The 15,172-nt window shown below is 41.0% G+C and overlaps 1 protein-coding gene across 1 annotated transcript in view; it reads right to left on the bottom strand.

Annotated features, from left to right (window-relative positions):
• The window catches only part of MGAM2 (maltase-glucoamylase 2 (putative)), a gene marked incomplete at both ends in the record, with an annotated part of 75,985 nt that overhangs the window by 6,048 nt on the left and 54,765 nt on the right, over positions 1–15,172 (bottom strand). The window contains 10 exon segments of the mRNA XM_080665166.1: positions 1,205–1,254; positions 3,808–3,896; positions 6,673–6,797; positions 7,386–7,442; positions 7,830–7,914; positions 8,022–8,170; positions 8,741–8,857; positions 8,956–8,990; positions 9,263–9,396; positions 15,033–15,171. Of these exon segments, the coding sequence (XP_080521292.1) occupies positions 1,205–1,254; positions 3,808–3,896; positions 6,673–6,797; positions 7,386–7,442; positions 7,830–7,914; positions 8,022–8,170; positions 8,741–8,857; positions 8,956–8,990; positions 9,263–9,396; positions 15,033–15,171 (980 nt within the window).

Below are 15,172 nucleotides of genomic sequence, written 5' to 3'. Positions count from 1 at the left end.
CATTGTCACATACTTGAAGCACTATCTATAATAATAAAAGCATAATATGCTAATTAGACTGGATATCCTTCTGGACGTCCTTCTGGACAAAGCTGGGGGTGCAAGGGAAGCCTGGGTCCCAGGTGCAGGAGGGAATCCTGAGTCCCGAGTGCCAGAGGGAAGCCAGTGCTGGCAGCCAGGGGAAGGAGGCCTACTCTTGCATGAATTTCGTGCACTGGGCCTCTAATTATGTATAAAAGACACAATAAGTTTGTGTTATACTATTCCTTAGTTCAAATCAATGAGGAAAAAATGAAAGAAGGTTCCAGGTTTGACATAAATGATCTTCCTACTCTAATTAGAATTTTGTAGGTTATCCATGGAATCACAAAACATGCATGATAGACTGATTGAATCACTGTCTCAAATTATTTACCCCTCCTTATCTATACACTTTTTCATGTAATTTTGCAATACCCTCCTGCTCTGGTGCTTGATGGGGCATTCTATCCCACCTTTGTGTCTGGGCTTGGCCATGTGACTTACTAATGGGATATTAGTCAACTTGATGCAAATGGAAATTTTAAGAAGTTCTCAGGCATTTCTACTTCTGTTTTTCCCCTTTTCTACAATCATGAAAAGGTCATGCCCAGACTTGCCCATAAGGCCATCTTAGATCACTCAATAGCCATATGACCCCAAGGTATGTGAGTGAATACAGCCAGGATCATCCAAGCAGCCTAACAGTACCGCAACTGATTGCAGATATAGGTAAGCCAGCCAAGATCAGCCAACTCCAGCCCAGATCAACTGAACATTGTAAACTCAAGAGCTAAATAAGTATTTATTATTACATACTGCTTAAGTTTTTGGGTTGTTTGTTGTGCAATGAGTAGCAGATGTAGCATTTATCCTTCAAAACTTTATCATCCAGAAAATGCTGTCTCAATCCCAGAAAACATGTTATACATATAAGGATTCATCCCCCTCCTCCCCATAGTATAATACGAATGACAAGTTTCTTTTTATAGAGTGATAGTATATTGGATAATTATCAAAATAAGGACTGTTTCTTTCTTATTTTAATGTCAACAGATCTGATTTATAAAGGAAGGGAGGTCTTCCTATTAAGACATGGGATATTACATCTATACAGTTAATGAATAATGCTTAATCTGTAGCTAACTGGAAGAGGATTTATAAAATTCAATTTTAAAAGTCTTACCTGACTTGCTGTAAAGTTTGCCAAAAAATATTTTCCATTTTCATAGGTATCTGAAACCAAGAAAATAGATTAAGCAACTATTCATTACTTCAACTGCAGCAGATAATCTTACATGGAGTCAGAAAATGCCTCAATGGGATCACAATTACTGATCAGGATAATCTTGACTTCTCTGAGGAGCACTAAAGACAGGAGCTGAGGGAATATTTCATTCCAGGTTAGTGTGGGGATGTGCATATGGAAGAGAGTGTTTTGAGGTAAGGGTCAGGAGGTTGCAAAGACCAGAGAACTTAGGTTGAACTAAGGTCTCCTATCATAGGTGAAGTGTGAAGGCTACTGATCAGTTATTTTCTGTGCCAACATAGCAAGCACATAGCCATGAGAGTTCACATGAATATGATGATACAAGTAGAGGAGAGCAGTTTGGGATTCAGACTCTCAAGTCAGACTGGCATGGGTTCAAATCTCCACTCTTGCACTTAGTAGTTGTGCAGTCTCAGGCAAGTCACTTAACATTTTATCATCCATAAAATGAAGAAAAAAAAATAGGACTAACTCATGGCAATAAAGTACAGAACATGTTGCTTGTGCATAATAAGTGTTCAAAATCTTTTTCAATATCATCATCAAAGTTATTGTAATTTTCATCTTTATTATTCTGTCTCTACTCTTAGCTCATCCTTCCATAGCATTCTACATCCCAAGCCCTCTTGCCTCCCATGACTTACTCCATCTGTTCTTCCCCATATCCTCCTTGCTCCTCCAAGCTCAAATTATGCTCCAGAGCACTTCATTCTGACAAATCCTTAACTTGATTCTCTCTACATCAAGTTACCATATCTCCTTTCTAGTGCCATATGTCTCAAAAAAGGTAGCCTCTGCTTGTTATGTCTGTGTACTCAAGTCATAATCCAATCCTACATCTCCTACACTTCAGCTCTTATTTCCTTTTTTCATTGAATTGGATCTTTCAAAATCACCAGTGATAGTGACATGGTATATCAAATCTAAATATCTCTTCATGATGTTCAGGATCTTTAGATCTCTTGCCCACACATCTCCTTGGAAATACTTCCCAGTTGATATCCACTTTACTCATTCTCATCATGTGACTTCTATACCTCCTATTTTGTAAAAGTCAATTTCACATCATGTTCTTGTCTTGGCCCTTGTCAACATTCCATCTCTTACCGTTATTACAACATATTCTCTCCCTGAATCGACAAAGCCTCTTCTTTGTTTTCTAAATTACCCTGACTCTTATAGAAACAAACAATTATGAAACCCCATTTTTAAATTTGGTCTTGGCTAGAAAATGTACCCTAAGTAAATATTATAGCCTCTTTTAGCAGTTTTAAATAATTTTTAAAGGATGGGATTCTGTTAATATGGGGGTTTAAAATGAACCTTGAACTAGCTATTAAATCTTATGTAAGTAAGAAAACGTTTAACAAATAGTTACAAACCTGTTAACAGAAAATTTCAATCAAATGTATACTTACCTTGTATCTTGGTACTTTAAATTTGAATTTAGAAGTCTGGTGAAGCAAAGAACTTCTCTATAGAAGTTGAAAAGCTTAAAATTTCAGGAACTAGTGATTTTTAACCTTGAGATTGAAACATATTTGTTGTAGAAACCTAAAATTTTATAGAAAATTGGTTTTTCTCTTAAACTTTTGAAATGTATTGTCCATAGGGGGCTGATTTCACACCCTAACTGTGTTGTCATTTACCCACTATGACATCATCTAGTCCTAATCAGCTCAAGCTGTAAAAAAGACTCTAGATTCCCATAGCACACTGGTTTCAACTAGCAGTGATTTTGCTGGTGGAACATTTGGCAATATCTAGGGACATGTTTGGTTGTTGTTACAAAAGGGGAGTGATTTTGGCATCTAGTGGGTACGGGGTGGGAGGGAGGGGTGCTGCTAAACATTTTAAAGTAACAGCCTAGCCACCACCAGCAACAACAAATTATATAGCTTAAAATGTCAATACTATTGAAGTTGAGGAAACCTGCTTTTAAAAAAGCATTTTCTTGAAAAAGAGGAAAGTTTATTTCCTGATTTCAAAACTTACTTCAAAGTAACTGTCTCAAGATAGAGTGGTACTGGCATAAGAATGAATGAATGAAAAAGATTATATATCTTTGAAATGTAAAGGGTTTTTTCCCCTGTGTCCTCAATTATGTAAATATACCTTCACATTTAAAGTCAATTGATTTTCAACAAGGGTACCGAAAGAATTCAATCTTGAAAGAATAATCTTTTCACAAAAAGACTGGGACAACTCAATACCCACATGCAAAGAACAACGTTGGAGCCCCTGCCTCAGACCATATACAAAAATTAACACAAAATGGTTCAAGGACCTAAATATAAGAGCTTAAAATAGGAAACTCTTTGAACACAAAAAAGGGTAAATCTTTGTGACCTTAGATTTAGCAATTTTTTTTATTATAACACAAAAAGCACAAGCAATGCCATTACTTTATTAACAGTAGCAAAAATAAGATAGATTTTCAGCTAATGCCAATTATATCCTGAGTCTCGAATGTGATTTTTCTGAACGCAGTATGGGGACCTTGGAAAGTCTACACTCACCAATGCTTTGTCCATCATCCCAGAACATCTGACCTTCAGCTTTCCCATTGTCATCCAAAGCAACAATCAATCCCATAAATAGTTGTCGACTATGAAAAAAAAAAGTTATTTTTCTCTAGATTGTAAGTTGTACAAATGAACGACAGCTTCTATTGAAAAATACGATTCAACCAGGAAAAAAAAGATAATAGATTAAAAATGCACATAAAGCTCCATAAATATGTAATATGAGATAAAATACAAGATAATTAAAAGCTAATGGGAAAAATATCTAAAATTTAATGAAATATTTGGCAAAACTTCAACTTTCAAAAATTAAATACACATCCTTCACTTAGTAGTATATACATATTATAAGTAATATAAGAAACTGCTTCTTTATAGAAAGAAGACACCCTGCCCCAAATAAAATAAAAACAAAACACATCCTTCAGTATCTTCCAGATTGCTGCAGAATAAAATGCAGCATACTTATCCTAGTGTTTATAATTCTCTATGACCTCATCCTAACCTGTTTAAAATTTATGTATTTTATTCCTCTCTTATCTTGCTCCAGTTAAACTGAATGGTTTACTATTCCCCAAATCCAACTCATGTTTCACCTTTGGTTCTTTAATTCTCTCAGAATATCTCTTTCATTCATTTTCAACTCAAATCCTATTTATTATCCAAACTCAGCTCAAAGCCCTCTTTCATATAAAATCATGCTTTGCACAAGACTAACAATTAACTTTTCTTCTTTTGAGTTGTCTGTCTTGATATAACAGGTTCTTCTTAATATGATATGATATGTGTGTATATTGTGTGTATATACACTGAGTGGCCAGATTATTATGATCTCTGAATGCATAATAATCTGGCCACTCAGTGTATATCCTATATAATAAAAGGCTAATATGCAAATTGTCCCCTCGGCCAGTTCAACCAGCAGCAGGCCGGCCAACTGCCGTGTCCCCTCCCCCTGGCCAGGCTGGCCGGACCCCACCCATGCATGAATTCATGCACCAGGCCTCTAGTGTGTGTGTGTTTGTGTGTGTGTGTATACACACACACTAGAGGCCCGGTGCACAAAATTCTTGCACAGGGTGGGGTGTGTGTGTGTGTCCCTCAGCCCAGCCTGCACCCTCTCCAATCTGGGACCCCTCAAGGGATGTCCGATTGGGCCTAAACGGGCATCAGATATCCCTCTCACAATCCAGGACTGCTGGCTCCCAAATGCTCGCCTGCCTGCCTGATTGCCCCTAACTGCTTCTGCCTGCCAGCCTGATCAACCCCTAACCACTCCCCTGCCAGCCTGATCGATGCCTAACTGCTCCCCTGCCGGCCTGGTCCCCCACAACTGCCCTCCCCTGCAAGCCTGATCCCTCCAACTGCCCTCTTCTGCAGGCCTGGTTGCCCCTAACTGCCTCCCTTGCTGGCCTGATTGCCCACAACTGCCCTCCCATGCCGGCCTTCTTGTGGCAGCCAACTTGTGTCCACATGGGGACGGCCATCTTTGAACACATGGGGGTGGCCATCTTGTGTGTTGGAGTGATGTTCAGTTTGCATATTACCTCTTTATTATATAGGATACACTGAGTGGCCAGATTATTATGATCTCTGAATGCATAATAATAATCTGGCCACTCAGTGTATACACACACACACACACACACACACACACACACACACACACACAGTAGAGGCCTGGTGCATGAAATTTGTGCATGGGGGGTTGGGGGGGGTCCCTCAGTCCAGCCTGCACCCTCTCACAATCCAGGACCCCTCGGGGGATGTCCGACTGCCGGGTTAGGCCTTATCAGGCCTAACCTGGCAGTTGGATATCCCTCTTGCAATCTAGGACCATTGGCTCCTAACCACTCACCTGCCTGCCTGATCACTCCAACCACTCGCCTGCCTGCCTGATCACCCCTAACTGTTCACCTGCCTGCCTCATCGCTCCTAACCGCCACTGCCTGCCTGCCTCATCACCCCATAACCACTCGCTTGCCTGCCTGATCGCCCCTAACTGCCTCTGCCTCAGCCCCCGCCACCATGGCTTCATCTGGAAGAACATCTGGAATGATGTCTGAAAGGTCATTCAGCTTTCCAGTCTAATTAGCATATTATGCTTTTATTATTTTATACACACACACACACACACACATACACATATATATTTCCTATATAATAAAAGGGCAATATGCAAATTGACCCTATTGGTAGAATGACCAGAACAAAGGCTGGACCAGTCACTATGAGGTGCAGTGACCACTTCTTGGTCCCTTCCCCTGGCTGTCAGGCACCGATCACCTGATGGCAAATGGGGAACAGGGGATGGGTGGTGGCGGGGGGCAGGGCCAGCTGCGGGCAGCTGGAGAAGATGGCCCTGATTGTAGGCCAGGCCTAGGGACCGTACTTGTGCATGAATTTCATGCGCCGGGCCTTTAGGATAGATAGATAGATAGATGATAGATAGATAGATAGATAGATAGATAGATAGATAGATATAGAGATAATCTCTCCTGGGTCAACCCAAGCTAAATGGGAGTGAGCACTAAATCCCTGTATAGCCATCACAAATCAAAGAGCTCATCAATATTTCTCAGTTTTTTAATAGTATAGAAAGAAGTATATGCTGCTGCCCCAGGAAAATTTTTGTCCTGGACCTCTGATGTAGCGCTACAGAAAAATGATCTCCCCAAGCCTGACTTCATGAACTCATCCTACCCCAGGTTCCACTCAGAAGGCACTCACAGAACCAGAGCAGTGAAACTACCTATGATTTGGATTTCATCCACAGAACCCTAGTTGAGGTGGGCAGCCCCCATGAGTCTGCCTCACTGTGTCAAAGTGAGGCCATCAGACACTGCCTCTCTCTCTTACCTGGAGTGAGTGTTCATTGCAGCCTCCTGCCAAGGCAAGATGTAGCCTCCTCTGATATGAAGGTTGATGTGGTCAAGGGGAGCCTCCAGGATTCTCCACTCACCTGTTGATGTATTGCCAGATTCCTAGAATGGAGAATGCAGGCAAGCATCCATAACAGATGGATGAAATGAATGCATGCTATACAACAATTCCTTCCTTTCCAAGGAAGTTATCAAAATACTGCAAATCGAAAAAGAAAATCTTTGATTTTCAGCTTTGTTGAAAACTCTGGAAATCTAGTCTTTTCTCTTTATTCTCCAGAAAAGGTGGGGGGTGAGGGAGAACTCAATGTGATATGGGTGTCAGATTTTACCTAGTTATGCTTTTATGGATACTTTTTTATTGATTTTTTTTTAGAGCAAGAAACATCAATGTGAGAGAGGAACATTGATTAGCTGCCTCCCACACACCCACAACAGGGATGGAGCCCTCTACTTGGGCATGTACTCTGACCAGGAATTGAACAAGCAACTTTTTGGCACACGGGACAATACCCAACCAACTGAGCCACACCTGCCAGGGCATTTTATGGATACTTTTATTTAAAGAAACCTTGCAGGAATGAGAAGTTGAAAATTATTGCTTTATAAAATAGGTGCCTGGAATTCAGGAGACAACTTCCTGGCCTGCATAGACCAACCTGATTCTTCACAAAACATGTTAGTTCTTACCATGCTATAGTCATACCAGCGGGCTCTAGGGAAATAAGCATGGACTTCAAAAGTGTTCTGAAACAGAAAACCAACAGGTCATTACAAATATCTCAATAATGTCAATTTTTAAAATTCTGTAGAATTAACATAAAAATGGGAATTTCATTAATGGTTTTAAGAGTTTAGGTAATTTTATTAAGAAAGATCCTGGGAAATTCATTTCAAACACACAGAAAAAAATATTTGTTTTAAAAAAAGTCAACTATATAAGGATGCAAGGTGGCAAGACATTAAAACAAGAAATTAATTGAAGTTGTTTTTATTAACAAAGACCTCAAAAAAAAGAAAAGGATTTTCCCTGAAATATTCTAGAAGTAGTGAGTTGAACGAGATGATTTTTCAAATGCCCTTCCTGTTCCCTATATGTGATTGGAGGGTTTATGATCTATGATGGGAACTCACACTTGTTAGCACGGGGCTGATTAAGATGGCAGGGCCCAACATGAACTGATGGTCTATATCCCACGTTGTCCTGTCCTCTCTAAACCTTAAAAAACAGGCATAAAATGTCTATTCAGACTGTTATAACTGTTGCAGAGGGTTATTCATACAACATGCCCAGACCTGCTGCTTGGGGAAATAGGCTCTACTCACTCATGGAGGAGGGGGCGGACAACAGTGCTGCCCTCAACGTGAGCTTTGTGCATCAGAGTATAGAGGTAAGGCAGCAGGGTGTATCTTGTCTGGAGGACTTTTCTTGAATATGTCTGAAAGGTTGAATCCCAGGCCACAGGATCTTGTCTCTAAGGGGATAAAGGAGCATATCACAGATCACCTCTTTTTTACTCTATCCTAATGATATCAGAAAAGTACCTGAAGGCACATGTCCCATGTTTAGGCTACTACACCATTTCTCCTTTCATTTCTAGCCTATCCTTTCCCCAACTCTCACCACCTTACTAGAGTGTCTTGCTTCCTCCTCTCTATCATGGGCTCCTTAATCCCCTGCTCAGGTCTAGTCTTGACCCTGCACGTGTGTAGAGAGATGGATCTCTATGAGGCACTAACCTATCTTGGATGGATTTGAGCAAAATACATACTCACTATTTTTAAAGGCAAAGGAAGTTTCTTTTATTTCAGCCCCATAGGGCACTATCAACTATTCCACCAAAAGATGAGGAAAAGTATATTCTTGAAAATCATCGGTATTCATGGTTTGTTTGTTTTTTTAACTCTGTGGGTTGTCTTAAGAAATGGAGATTCTGATGATTTTTATGAGTTTGCTCAACAAATAATTATGATACTTGTGAGCATTAAAAAGAAAATTGTGATTTGAGGACACAAAACAACTGGGGCATAAACTGCTGCCTCACCCTTGTCCCGATGGTGTTGTGGTTCCTGGAAAATGGATAAAACGCCCCCAGTTGCATCCAGCGAAGACACATCTCATATTCAGCATTTCCAAAGAATCCACAGATATTTGCTCCTGTCTGAAAAGATGCAAAATCAGGGCAAGAGGTGGGACTTTTGTATGTGCAGACACACTGAATCTGACTGGGTCATTAGTAATGGCCCCGATATGACTTACATAAGGTATTCCAAAGAGACTGAACTCCATCATACCTGCAATGAGAAGATATAGCTGTGTTGGACTAAGCAGCCCTTTGGGAGGGTAGTTTTCCCTGTCTCTTCTGTCCCCCATTTGAAAGCCTTGGGCCAGTCATGATGAACAAATAAAAGGATGGGTATAGATTAAAACGCACACCAATAGAGAACTCAGCACCTGTTGATTACACTGCGTACAGGCATGATGATTAGACACAACCCATGCAGATGAGAAGCAAACATCCCAGGCTCCTCCCTGCCAGCAGAGGCCCCTGGGATAAGCCACATACCAATAATAGACTTCCTCAGCTGGTCCCATGCAGCCGTGTTGTCTCCCAGCCAGTGTCCTGCCCAGCGGCCAGAAGAGGGGAACGTGGAGCGGGTAATGACGACCCCTCGCTGATCCGTCACCTCCTGCACAGCTCTGGTTGGAGGGGAATAAAGAAGAGGCAGAAGGTGAATTTGAGGATTGACATCCACGGAACTTCATTAAGGAGCCTAGCTTCAGCCTGGAGCATGAGACGGCAATGGGGCTCAATTTTAGCCAGAGAGCTTCTTCCCTGAAAGCATCTGCTGTTTAAAAGTGACGCTAAGAGTCCCAGTGAACATCAGAACCAGACAACTGGAGATACGGCATCACCTAAAATATAAATTTCCTTTCTTAAAAAATATCTAGCATTGGCCAGTGTGGCTCTGTTGGTTGGGCATCATCCATGCACTGAGAGGTTGCCTTTTCAATTCCAGTCCTGGTCAAGGCACATGCTCGGGTTTTGGCCTCAATTCCCAGTAGAAGGCATGCAGGGGGCAGTCAATCAATGTTTTGTTCCCTTCCTATCCCTCTAAAAATCAATTTTAAAAAATCTTTTAAAAATCTAGTTAACTAGCTGTCCATATGGGGGTAGAAAGAGGGGGTAGGACCGGTATATCTATGGAACAATTATTCTATTCCAGGTATTCTATTGGTTACTTTCATGTGTATTGTCTCACTACCTCACAAGAAAGGTTCCTTTTACCATTTTGTACTGTTCAGAAACTGAGGCTCAGAGAAGTTAGATAATTAGTCAAAAGTCACTTAAATAGCAAGAAGGCAGATTTGGGATCCAAATAAAAGCAAATATGACTATAGCTTTTTTGGTAATATTCACTCTCCCATGCAACTCCTCAAAAAGCAGAATCAATTTTGCACACAAAAGCAAATATATAGAAAAGATGTTTAAGTATTTCTTCGCCTATGAAAGGGCAGGGAGACTCCATGTTCCTTTTGCTCCATGTCTTCCACCTCGTGGAGTCAGGTTCCCACCCTAAAACCTCTCCAAGAGCCCAACCCACACTTTTGAATTAGCCAATAGAAATGCAAGGGGAAGGTAAGCCGCGCCCTGCCCCCATGTGCAACCTGATCCCGACCAATCAGCGGAGGCGACACTACCTCACCCCTCCTACCTCTCCCAGGCCCCCTATAAATCAGCGTGTTTGGGGGCTGACTCTCTCTCTCTCTCTCCACCTCGCCGCTGTGCCGGTGGGTGGGTGTGTGTGTGGGACTGAGCTCGAGCTAGCTCGATTAAAAGGCTCTTTGCTTTTGCATCGGACTCGGCTCCCTCGTGGTCTTTGGGAATCACAAAATCTGGGCATAACAGCCTACAGCCTCAGGCAGAAAATATAAACAATTGTGTGAGAGAAAAATCATTGGAACAAAAGAGAAAGTCAATTAACAGATGCTAGCATATGATGTAATCCAAATATTTGCTAAATGCAGCACTACAAATCAATAGACACAGATGACTTAGTCAATAAATGATGTCAGGAAAAAAAGCCAGCTATTGTAGTGGAAACGGACCCATTTAGGTCACTTCCAATATTTCACAGCACAGTAAATCCCAAAATGGACAGAGATTGTGTGCGTGCATGCACACGTCTGAGTGAGAGATAATAAAGGCCTGACATAAGGCAGGGATGTAGAGTAAGGATGGATGGATGTGGGTGATGTGAAGAGTTCTGCTATTGACCATTTCAGAACTCTAGAAATTAACCAGCCACAGAAAGAAGTGAAAAACCGTCTCTCCAAGAGAAACTAATAAATCTTGGCAAGACAGTGCGTTATATGGGATTTTAACTTTGTCTATTTCTAGCCCAACCCTTCCCTAGCTCACTGGCACCAAAAGCCAGCAGACTTGCAGCAAAATGAGAGGTCTGACCTTTTTTGAAGCTTTGTTAAAAGCTCCATCCTCACAGCACAATAAAATGTTTATTTCTAACTTCCAGTCCCCTGGAAAATCTCCATTCCCAGGGTGTGGTGGCTAATTGATTAGACTGGCAGCTCAACTCAGCAGAGAGAGAAAACACCCCCACACAGGGAATTACTAAAACAGTAACAATTTTCTGGCAACATCACAGGTACTCAGGCTCTGGTTTTAGCTGGGGAAAATAAAAGCTTGGCTGGTAATTTAAAAGTAAATCCTGGAGAATTAGAAACTGTTTAAAAACAAAACAAAACAAAACAAAAAACCACGTTGACAGCCAAAAGCTTTTCTGAAAAAAAGGGTTTATTGAGCCATGTTAGCCAGAAAAAGGACGAGGTCCTGGGGATCAGCCTACATCGCCAGCAGCAGGGCTGGATGGAGAAGGCAGCGTGTCCACCATAGAGAACTTTGTAAAGTTCCTCCATATTCCTGGGGAATCGTAAAGATTACATAGTGCATGCCCAAGAAAGAACCAGGAGAGGAGAAGGTTCCAGTGACTTAACTTCTGGCTGCAAACAGGCAGTGAAAGGTAAGGCTGTCTTACAAACTGCCTGAAGTCTGAAGCTGTGCCTTATGCTTATGTCCTTGGCAAAAGGGGTAAAAGACACAGAGGCATTTAAGGTGACTAAGATGGCTTTAATGTTTTGCTCAGCTTGACTAAACCTTAGGCAGGCTTCTTCTTGACTCTAGAACCAGACCTTGACAACAGGTTAAATTAACTTTTCCTTTGAGTAAGGCCAATTAGCAAACACAGGAGGCCTATGAATGCCCCACTCCAGCTGTCAAGAACTCTAAGACCTTCAATAAAAAATTCTTTAAAAATGCCCTGGTGGGTGTGGCTTAGTTGGTTAGGCATCTTCCCATGCACTGAAGGATTGCTGGTCTGGTCCCGGCACAATCCCAGTAGGGGGCATGCAGGAGGCAGCAGATCAATGCTCTGCTCTCACATTGAAGTTTCTCTCTTTCCCTCTCCTCTTCTCTCTCTAAAAATCGATAAAATTCTTTAAAAGAACATACAAGCAAACAAAAATACCTCTCCGACCTTTATTTCAACGAAGTTGAGTTCAAACTGAGTTCTGGTCTCTCTCTCTCTTATTGTACTAGTAATAGCCGTGAATAAAATCTTCCTGGTCTGTTTAATAGTCCAGTGAAAGTTTTGCTTTGACAAAGGAAACTTACCTACTGATCATTATCTGATCACTGAATTATACTGAATAATATCCAAGGGTATCCAAGGAAGCCAGGCTTAAAAAATGAAAAGGAACTTTAAAAAAAGAGGATATCAGAGAATTCAGTGGCCACAAACTGCAGGGGAACTGAGAATATACAGAGTTAGACAGAAACGCTGCTAAGCAAGTAACAAGTAAAAAAACAAAAAGAGCAACAACAAAAACAACAAGCCCCGTAGAGGTAGATTTTATGCCAGAGTTGTTACAATGCATTATGTAACATTAAGTCATGCAAAACAAAACAAAACAAAAAAGATGAAAGTATGTCAGATACACAAGAAAAGAAAAAGCAGCCAACAGAAAATGTTATTGAGAGGCTTGGTAAACAAAGACTTTAAGTTAGTTATTACATGTCCAAAGAGGTTAAAGGAAGCATATCTAAATAATTAACAGAAAGTATGACAATGATTTCCTGCTAAATAGAGGATGTCAATAAAGAGAGAGAACTTGTTAAAAAAAAAAAAAAGGTGCCAAATAGAAATTCTGGAGTTGAAAAATAAAATGACTAAAATTTACTGAAGAGACTGAGCTCAACATCCGATGTGAGCTAGATGGCAAAAGGATCAGCAAAATTAAAGATAGTAATCCAGTCTGAATAGCAAAAAGAAGTAAGAATGAAGAAATGTAAGCAGAATTTTAGAGACCATCAAATGTACCAACATACATATAATTGGACTCTGAGAAAGAGAAAAGAAAGAGAAAGGGGTAGAAAAATATTTTTTTAATAATGGCTAGACAAAGAAGGGAAAGAATTAGGTAAAGAAGATATATGTATACCCATGAACACAGACAATAAATTGGTAAAGGCTAAGGAAGAGGTAAGTGGGGGAGGGTGGATGTTGGAAAAGGGGGGAGGGGAGGGTGAAAGGGAGGACTCCTGCAATAATGTCAACATTAAATATTTTTTAATAAAAATAAAACAAATAAAATAAAATAAAAATAATGGTCAGAAATATATACACTGAAAACTATAAAACATTGCTGAAAGAAAATGAAATGAGATCTAAAGAAGTGGGAAGACATCCCATGTTGATGGGTCAGAAGACTTACTATTATTAAGATGGAAATACTCCCTAAATAGCTCTACAGATTCAGTGCAATCCCTACCAACATCCCTGTTACTGTTTTGCAGAAATTAACAAGCTAATCCTAAAATTTATATTAAATGCAAAGTACCCAGAATAATTAAAACAATCTTGAAAAAAAGAATACAAAAGGCAACATACTGTATGATTCCATTTATATGAAGTGTCCAGATTCAGCAATACATGTATATAGAAGGTAGATCTGTGGTTGCTCAGGGTCAGAAGGTAGGGACAATGGTAGAAAATGACTACTAATTGGTATAGGGTTTCCTTTTAGGATGTTCAGCATGTTCTAGAACTTGATTGTAGTTATTGGAATATACTAAATACAGCCTAACTGCTTACGTTATTTTTTAAATTAAGTGTATTTGACATATAACATTGTATAAATTTGAGCTGCACAACATTAATTTGATACATTTATGTATTGTAATAAGATTGTCATTATAGCAATTATCAGCACCTGCTCACTTTATTTTTATTGAATTTATGGGGGTGACCTTGGTTAATAAAATTATATAGGTTTCAGGTGTACAATTCTATAATACATCATCTGTACATTGTATTGTGTGTTCACTGCCCCAAGTCAAGTCCTCTTCTACCACCATTTATCCCCTCTTTATCCTCTTCTACCTCCCCTCACCCTTCTTTCCTTCTGGTCATCACCACACTGTTGTCTGTGTCTATGAGTTTTGTTTTTTGTTTTTGCCTAATCTTTTCATCATTTTCACTCAGCCCCCGAACCCCACTCCCCTCTGACAGCTGTCAGTCTGTTCTCTGTGTCTATGAGTCTGTTTCTATTTTGTTTGTTAGTTTATTTTGTTCATTAGATTCCACATAAAAGTGAAATCATATGTGTACCTGCACATTTTAAATAGGTGAATTTAGCAACCTACTTGGTTAATACAACTCAGAGGTGGTGTGGCTGCTTTGGGAAATCATTCCTGCTATTTTAACATTTGTCCATTTAATATATATAAATCCTATCTAAAAAAGAGGGAATAAGCTAATTGACCATCACGCCCTCACAAAGATGGCGGCGCCCACAGTAATAAGGAAGAAATATGCTAATTGTCACACCCTCAAAGATGGTGGTGCCCAGAGCCACAAGATGGGGTGCCCAGTCCCCTCAGCCCCGCCAGTGCAGCAGGGGTGCCCAGTCCCCTCAGACCCCCAGCCACCCAGGGCCGGCCCGAGGCACAGGCAAGCCTCAGATGGCGGCTGCCAGCCACCCAGGGACGCCCAAGGCTCAGGTAACCAGGGCTGGCCGAGGCTTGTGCTGCCAGCAGTGGCAGCAGCAGAGGTGTGATGGAGGAGTCGCCTTCCCCTGATCGTCGGGTCACCTCCTGCCCCCGAGGGCTCCCAAACTGTGAGAGGGGGGCAGGGCAAGCTGAGGGACTCCCCTCCAATGCATGAATTTTCATGCACTGGGCCTCTAGTATATATATAACAAGACAAAAGTAACAGTGTGGAAAATGACCCTTGCTGCCAGTGACTAAGCACACTCACTCGTATGTGGGTCTGGTCTGGGACCACCCATACAGGCTGTGAACATCGTAGTGCCGCACCCGGGAGCCATCATGCAGGGTCTGCTCACTCTCCATGCACAGGGTCTTGTTGCTGAGACCCCTGTCCCTGGACACCAAATC

The sequence above is a fragment of the Plecotus auritus genome, assembly GCF_963455305.1.
Source record: "Plecotus auritus genome assembly, chromosome: 4".
NCBI classification, from domain to species: domain Eukaryota; kingdom Metazoa; phylum Chordata; class Mammalia; order Chiroptera; family Vespertilionidae; genus Plecotus; species Plecotus auritus.
Note: the sequence above shows the minus strand (reverse complement) of the source record. Positions and strands in the feature narration are given on the sequence as shown.